Source organism: Conger conger, chromosome 6 (assembly GCF_963514075.1).
Source record: "Conger conger chromosome 6, fConCon1.1, whole genome shotgun sequence".
Classification (NCBI taxonomy): domain Eukaryota; kingdom Metazoa; phylum Chordata; class Actinopteri; order Anguilliformes; family Congridae; genus Conger; species Conger conger.
This window is the reverse complement of record NC_083765.1, coordinates 50,568,584-50,577,282: the sequence shown is the minus strand read 5'-3', so window position 1 is coordinate 50,577,282 and position 8,699 is coordinate 50,568,584. Positions and strand designations below refer to the sequence as shown.

The 8,699-nt window shown below is 41.1% G+C and overlaps 1 protein-coding gene across 1 annotated transcript in view; it reads left to right on the top strand.

Moving 5' to 3' along the window:
- Positions 1-503: 503 nt before the first annotated feature.
- LOC133130869 (anoctamin-9-like) overlaps positions 504-8,699 on the top strand; it is a 34,581-nt gene continuing 26,385 nt past the window's right edge. The window contains exon 1 of the mRNA XM_061245811.1: positions 504-643. Within this exon, the coding sequence (XP_061101795.1) occupies positions 626-643 (18 nt within the window). The 5' untranslated portion in view covers positions 504-625. The remainder of the gene's footprint in view (positions 644-8,699) is intronic.

The following is an 8,699-nucleotide window of genomic DNA, read 5'->3' as shown; positions in this document are numbered from 1 at the left end:
GGTCGCGTTTGCCTCCGGTGGTGGAAGGGAAAATTGTATTGGTTAAACCATTGTGGGCTATTCAACTAAAATCGAAACGAATAAACTTCTTCTGTGAGCCTATGCATTTCCATAATACCAGATAGCCCCTGGTCATTTACATTGCCTACACGACGCATATCTTTTTCGTGGTAACTTTGATAATATTAAGATACGTCTAGGCTATTTGACTGGTTATGGGTGAAGTTAGAGCCAACGACCTATCATAAAATTACACTTGAATAGGCTGCTTGAATAGCAAAGTGAAACAGAAATAATGAATGGAAATCATCGGTAAGATTACTATATAATAAAAACTTTCATGACCTACAAGTCGTCTCTCACATTATCATCGACTGTACGCTCGGCAGACTACAGAAGCCTATTGTATCTCACTTGCCCGTGACAGGTATAAGCCTCCGCTGCAGTGCGTTCCTAGCTGAAACCAATACTGGGGCACTCAGCGTCTTGCGGAAAACACGGAAGTGGGCTGTTGGATCATTCTGAAATTGCAAAACAGTTCTCACAAGTTTTACGGGGTTTCATGTGCTTTTTAGAATAACCAGAGTCGATGCGTTAAAATAAGTGGATTAAAAGTCATCATATCATGGAACACAAGGGGCAGGTAAGCGGCGACGCAAATTTTAAATTTTGGTAAAAAGAGACGTCATTAGCAGCCAGGTGTTCGACTAGGGACAGAAGGCACTTAACATAGCCTATCTTTAATTATAAGTTAGCAGTAGCCTGCGATCTGTCTAATGTACTTCAGTAACCTAGTTGTAACCTAATGGGCAATATAGCCAATAGGTCATAATCTAATTAGCCTACTGGACAATAACTGAGGAAAAACTAAGCCGAATAAATATCGTACTGTAGCCTACTGTTTCTTTCACTTTAGAAATTAGTGCTATATTTTACTTTATGTAAAAGATTGCTTTATATGTAACTAACTTGTGTTTTTTCTAGAATAGATTATAATATCATTAGTCACTTGCTGAAAAAAAAACACCTCAAGCTTGGTTTTGAAACAGCTGGTAGCTGGTTGACCAGTTAGACCAGCTCCATACTCAACATGGTTTGACCAGCTCAAGCTACGTTCTGCAACAGCTAGTAACTGGTATTTCAAGCTGGTCATAGCTGGATTTTACACCAGGGTATTGAGCATCTGAATAAAGTAGCCAGCTAGCTATCACTCCTGCACATTAAAATGGATTAATTTTCTAAACAGATCAGATGTTTCTGACATACATTTGATAAGCTTATTATTGACTCTAGCCTCATGGACTGGAAAAATAAATGCAGTAACACATAGCCAACCATGGGATGGTGATTTGTCAAATTAATTTCAAGAAAGAAAATCACAGAAAGGGACCAACAATCAAGTCAGCATGGCTTTTGTGCCGTCAGTATGGCAAGGCTGAATGGAGTGAGCGCTTCACCATCACAGCTCACAATGGCTGACCTTGTGAGATATCACAGCCGAAGAGAATCTGTCAACAGAAAGTTTTGATCTGGTGCTCAGCACCATGCCTAGATCATAACCTCTTCATGTTGAGGTCAGTGCTGCCTGATTGCTTTCACGCAGCACTCTTCCCTGTGACATCTCACAACAAGGGGCATGTCTATAGCTTACTGTGGTAGTGAGGGGGTTGCTATACCATTGCTTGCAGTTTGGCTGCCAATACTGAGGCCCAGGAATCCGTAACGTTCGGAGTAAACCATCATGGATTGACAATCAAACAACCTATATACATTTTTTTAAGATACTTTATGCTGAAAGATGTGGTGGATCTCAGGTGTATTTGTCTTCAGAGGAGCACAGTTTGTTTTAGGGATGACGGACCACCCTGTGGGTGATAACTATGTTATGTACAAGACACAAATGGAGGGGGTGGTCGCAATGGAAATGATCTGGAGTAGTACATTTACTACAGAGCTTTTGATTAATGCTGACCACATGACGCTACACTGATTGAAGTCCTGGGACATCACCTGCAACCCTTCTGGTATAAGTTGTGGTTAACCATTTTGTTATACACTCAGTGAGCACTTTATTACGCATTTATTATACTTATTTTATTGTCTAAGGCTGTCTTCTGATGTTGTAGCCTAAACCCAGAGGTTTGACGCATTCTGTATTAAGAGATGCTCTTCAATGATGCTCTCTCATCAACAAGGTGTTTCTGTCTGCAGAACTGCCAAAAAACAAAAACTGGATGTTTTTTGTTTTTCACACCATTCTGAGTACTCTGAGTCTGTTGTGCGTGAAAATCCCAGGAGATCAGCAGTTACATAAATCAAATTCTTTCCCCATTGTGATGGTTGATGTGAGCATTAACTGAAGCTCCTGACCCGTATATGCATGATTTTATGCATTGCACTGCTGCCATGTGATTAGCTGATTTGATAATCACATGAATAAGTAGGTGTACAGGTGTTCCTGCCCACTGACTCTCTCCCTACAGACACTCTCTCCCTACAGACTCTCTCTCTACAGACTCTCTCTCCCTACAGACACTCTCTCCCTACACACGCCCTCTCCCTACAGACGCTCTCTTCCTACAGACGCTCTCTTCCTACAGATGCTCTCTCCCTACAGACGCTCTCTCTCTACAGCCGCTCTCTACAGACACTCTCTCCATACAGACACTCTCTCCCTACTACCGACTCTCTCTCCCTAAAGATGCTCTCTCCGTAACGACACTCTCTCCGTAAAGACACCCGATTCGCCGAGTAATCCAAAATCAACAAAAACGCCATTGCAAAATGTTTTAATGCATCCATCACGTTTATCATGAAACAAAATAAATTACATGCATTCCCAAGTAGGTTATTATTGTATAAGAAAGATTAAAAGTGTGTTACAAAAAAACATTTTCATAAACTCAAAAACAAAAAATTTGATTTTTTTGAAAAAGTAAAAAGGAAACTGGAACAATAAAGCAAGGGGCCTCCCATAAAACAGTCATATGCACAATAATTATTTCATCCCTTGCTGATTTTGTAGGTTTGCCCACAAAGAATGGAACTGTGTAGAATTTTAATCATAGGTACATTTTAACATTGAGAGACAGAATATCACAAAATAATCCACAATAACAACATCATATAAATGTTATTTATATGAAATAAGTATTTGATCCCCTACCAATCAGCAATAATTCTGGCTCCCACAGACCAGTTAGTTTTCCATTAAGAAGGACTCCTAATCTCAACTCATTACCCAAAACACCTGTGTCAACTCATTACATTGTTATGTAGCTGTATAAAAGACACCTGTCCACACAATCAATCAGATTCCAACGTTTCCACCATGGCCAAGACAAAGGAGCTGTCTAAGGACATCAGGGACAAAATTGTAGACCTGCACAAGGCTGGGATGGGCTACAAGAAAATCAGCAAGCAGCTTGGTGAGAAGTTAACAACTGTTGGAGCAATTATTAGAAAATGGAAGAAACACAAAGTCACCGCCAATCTCCCTCGGTCTGGGGCTCCACGCAAGATCTCACCTCGTGGGATATCAATGATCATGAGAAAGGTCACGGATCAGCCCACTACTACACAGGAGGAGCTTGTTAATGACCTGAAGGCAGTTGGGACCACAGTCACGAAGAGAACCATCAGTAACACACTACACCGCAAAGGATTAAAATCCTGCTGCGCATGCAAGGTTCCTCTGCTGAAGAAGGCACATGTGCAGGCCCGTCTGAAGTTTGCCAAAGAACACCTGGATGATACAGAGGAGGCCTGGGAGAAGGTGATGTGGTCAGATGAGACCAAAATAGAGCTATTTGGCATCAACTCGACTCGCCGTGTTTGGAGGAAGAGAAATGCTGAGTACAACCCCAAGAACACCATCCCCACTGTGAAGCATGGAGGTGGAAACCTTATGCTTTGGGGGTGTTTCTCAGCTAAGGGGACAGGACGACTTCACCGTATCGAGGGGAGGATGAATGGGGCCATGTACCGGGAAATTTGGGGCGACAACCTCCTTCCCTCAGTGAGAGCACTGAAAATGGGTCGTGGATGGGTCTTCCAACATGACACTGACCCAAAACATACGGCCAAGGCAACAAAGGAGTGGCTCAAAAAGAATCATATTAAGGTCCTGGAGTGGCCTAACCAGTCTCCAGACCTAAATCCCATCGAAAGTCTGTGGAGGGAGCTGAAGCTTCGAGTTGCCAAGCGACAGCCTCGGAACCTTAAGGATTTGGAGAGGATCTGCAAAGAGGAGTGGACCAAAATCCCTCCCAAGATCTGTGCAAACCTGGTGAAAAACAACAACAAATGTCTGACCTGACAAAGGTTTACAAAGGTTACTTATTTCATGTGAAAATATGATATAAAATTTATAAAATTTATATGATGTTGTTATTGTGGATTATTTAGTGATATTCTGTCTCTCAATGTTAAAATGTACCTATGATTAAAATTCTACACAGTTCCATTCTTTGTAAGTGGGCAAACCTACAAAATTAGCAAGGGATCAAATAATTATTGCTCCCACTGTAAATTAGCATTGAAAATGGTAGTGCATTTTTTCATTTAAGCCATTTTTAAAGTCCCTGTGATGCTCATCTCTGGAGTTATAAAGCCTCTAAATAGAACCCTGCGAAAATTGGCAAGTAATGCCAGATTGGGAATCTGCACAAAGGGGTTAGTGCCCCCTTTTCTTAATACAAGCTTGAAAATGACATGCCCAAAATAAAATGGTTACTATTCTTGAACCGTAACGTAAAAACTATTCCTTGTGGTCGGTTCAGCTGTATTGCAAGCATGTTTTCACAATTTCTCAACTGCCTTGATATTGGAAGTCCATACAGGGCAGTCCATAAGTATTTGGACAGTGGTACAATTTATGTTCTTTTTAATTATTATTGTGTGTTTACTAAGATGGTTTTATTGCTTTTTTGTTTGGCTATCTAAAAGGTTTATTGTAGTTCTCACATAAGTGTATACTCGTTTTATTACTAGCGTTGTGTTTGCAAAGGCAAGTTTATTGCAACTTTAATGTATTTTTCTCATCAGATTAATCTAGAAGGTCGAAGTTCTTATATCTGTGGACTTGTTCCTGGTTATAGTTATGCACTCTGTTGGACGTCGCTCTGGATAAGAGCAAATGAGACCAAGTTTGAGTTGTATCAGAGTGATGAAAACAACATAGTGTACAGGCTAAAAGGAAATGCCCAAGAATCAAACACCCTCTCATCTGTTAAACATGGTGGGGGTGTCATAGTTAGGCATGTATAGCTGCTACAGGTGCTGGCTCACTTGCCTTCAGCAGAATCTGTAGTGTCCAGAAGCATCTGCTCAAGTTCAGTCAAATGCCTCCAAACTCATAGGAGAGTGCTTCATCCCACAGGAAGGCAATGATCCAAAATATGCACAAGTGATCTATTTTCACTTAACAATGTTCCAAACATTTTGCTTTGGTAAGCTTATTGTTCTGCTTTTTCTTATTTTTCAGAGTCATAAAGGCTGCCTTGAATTTTGTTGGCACAATGCTGGTCCTAATGTTGACAAATGCACATAACAGATCAAGGCAATCAAGCGTGAATCAAGATTAGATACTGAAGGCTTTCTCATACCTGCATGGGTCACCTGATATGGATGTCATTTCCCTCAGTATGCACTTTAACCCTCATATTTGTTGTTTCATTTCAAATCCAGTGTGCTGGAATACAGAGCCAAATTGTACGTATTGTTAGAATGGGACAATGTAAATACATCAGTCTCATTAAATTACCATTATCTAGAATATCTATCCAAAAATAGAATTTCAATGAATAATTAAAATGACCAATATTAGTGGTAAAATATAATTGATAAACCAAAGGTTGGAGTTGTTTGTAGACTAATTTCACTCAACTCTCATGTTTTACAACCTTTAATAAAATTATAAAATAACTTATTTAACCCTTATGTTGTCTTAACAGCAGAGAAAACCCACTAAATGATCTTTTTTTAACTTGTGATGAGTAACAGGTTGTTTCTTCATGCAAAATGGAATTCAATTAATTAAAATTCAATTAAGCTGCTTTATTTAAGGGGTTTAGTGAAGGCTGGGCATTTTTTACCCTTAGGACAAGGGGAGTATACCGAATGTTAATTCTACACAAGGGTTAAACAATCATACAAACACAGAACAAAAACAGACTAATCTTACAGGGAAAGCTAAGTAGGGGGAGGTAAGAGGTAGCGTGTTAGTAGGCCTATCTGCTTGGCAATTTTAATAAAGTATCATTCCCCAAAGAGTGAGACATAACTCAAAGCACTACAAGTAACTATTAGTGAATTATTCATGACTACCGCCTGGGTTAGTTAGTAGAGTTCTGTGCTGGAAGGAAAGAGTTTGCTCTGAGGGGGAGAGAGAGACAGACCATGGGGATGGCTGTGGCCTGTGCTTGGAGAAGCGATTGTGGAGGTGTGAATCGTGGAGGTGTGGATTGTGGAGGTGTGGATTGTGGTGGTGTGAGTTTCGGCGGAGATGTGCACAGGCTGGGGCCATTTCCCATATGCAACATGATTTGGTTAGTTGATGCTGCAATCTGCGTGTGTCAGATTCCACTTTGTTTGTAATAGGCCTGGACTGACCGTTACCGCACTGTAAGCAGTGGCCTCTGGAAGCTGTGGTTGTGCAAGCTCCATGTGCGATTGCTTGACATGAGAGCCAGAGGAGTTGAGTTGGTGCAAGGCCAAGAACAAGCAACGAAGGAAGCGCAAAGAGAATGGAAAATGTGATTTTATACCGTTACGGTAGGTTTTATTGCTTCCGGCACATTCCGGTGTGATTGGTTTACCGTAACTAGACATCACACCAGGGGCTATGCTGTAAACGTCACTGAAGTTTCCTATGGAATGCTGGCAAATGTAGTCTTGTTGTCCCTACAGCAATATGTAAGGCAGAATCTACGATGAGGTAGTCATTAAAGGGTTTTAACACTTGATCCTCAAAATAAAACTTTTTTTTGCTGGCACTAACTACTTCAAGCCGTTAAGATTGCTACCGTTTCAGCATGTTGCTGTAGTTACATATGTTGGTTAAGTTCTGCTCAAAATAGAGAAACTATGCAGATGGCTATGTCTTGTTGATTATCTTGGTTAAAATCTCAATTAATGGCAGGAGAATTGATCTTAATTAATGCACCAGATTTCACACACACCCGCACATAAACACTCACACCCGAACAGTCTGTACAGTGTGTGGGATCATGTGTACAGAAAGGTGTCAGTTAGGTTGATGTAGACATGATTAATTACTCAAAATCCATTCCCCCCTTTTTTTGTGAGAAGGACATATTTTCAGGTCAGTAGGGAGTGGAGATCGTGTTCCTATACCATCATGCACCCACCTCCTCCGGCTGTTGCTAAGCAGGTGTGGGCTTGGTTAGTACTTAGATCAGAGTGGTGTTGGTGGGCTAGCAGGGGGCGATCTAACCTCTGGCCAAATTATCCCCAATGCCCTGGCCCAGTAATTATGACACTGTGTTGTTTGTATGAGATGTCAAACAGAGGTCCTGACTCATTAAAGGCCATTAAAGGTCCCACCGGGTTCCCCGGTGTCCTGGCTAAATTCCCAGCCCTTCAATAGGCAAGAACACTTTCCCTCTCCACCTCATCTGATGTATGGTGTGTGTTCTGGAGCATCCCTGTAAGCGCTTTGAGTGTCTAGAAAGAGCTATATAAATGTAATGATCTGTCTTATCTCTCTTTTATCACTTTAAATTAAAAATCTGAATGTGCAAAGGCAGTGGCTGGCTTTGGAATTCTACACTCTCCCCTCGGGTGGACCTTGTAGCCCTGCTCATCTGCTGAGAGCAGAGCTGAACCAAGCTAAAAGAAAACATCACCACATAGTACCATACTGTATCAGTGTGCATGTGTGGGGAGTCAGGTTACAAAGTCGAGTCCACAAACACAGATGACTTAGGACTCTTTTATGAAACAAACATGGTTTAAAATGAGCCTCAACTGTTCAAGACAGCATCAGGTGGCCCTACTGACTTTTAGTGAGTTATTATGGGCGGCCTGTAGCGTAGTGGTTAAGGTGAATGACTGGGACACGAAAGGTTGGTGGCTCTAATCCCAGTGTAGCCACAATAAGATCCGCACAGCCGTTGGGCCCTTGAGCAAGGCCCTTAACCCTGCATTGCGCCAGGGGAGGATTGTCTCCTGCTTAGTCTAATCAACTGTATGTCACTCTGGATAAGAGCATCTGCTAAATGCCAATAATGTAATGTAATGTAATGTATTATACAGTGATGAGGATGCATTGTGAAGCGAACACCTCTACACTTGAGTCAAAGTGTCAAGCACTTTGATGTCATTGCAAATGTGCCATGATTAACCTGTGATCCTGTGAACATTGTAGCATATGGCATTAAAACATGCCATGAGTAACCTGTGATCCTGTGAACATTGTAGCATACTACATTAGAACGTGCCATGATTAACCTGTGATCCTGTGAACATTGTAGCATATGGCATTAAAATGTGCCATGATTATCCTGTGAACATTGTAGCATATGGCATTAAAATGTGCCATGATTATCCTGTGAATATTGTAGCATATGGCATTAAAACGTGCCATGATTAACCTGTGATCCTGTGAACATTGTAGCATATGGCATTAAAATGTCCCATGATTATCCTGTGAACACTGTAGCATATGGCATTAAAAT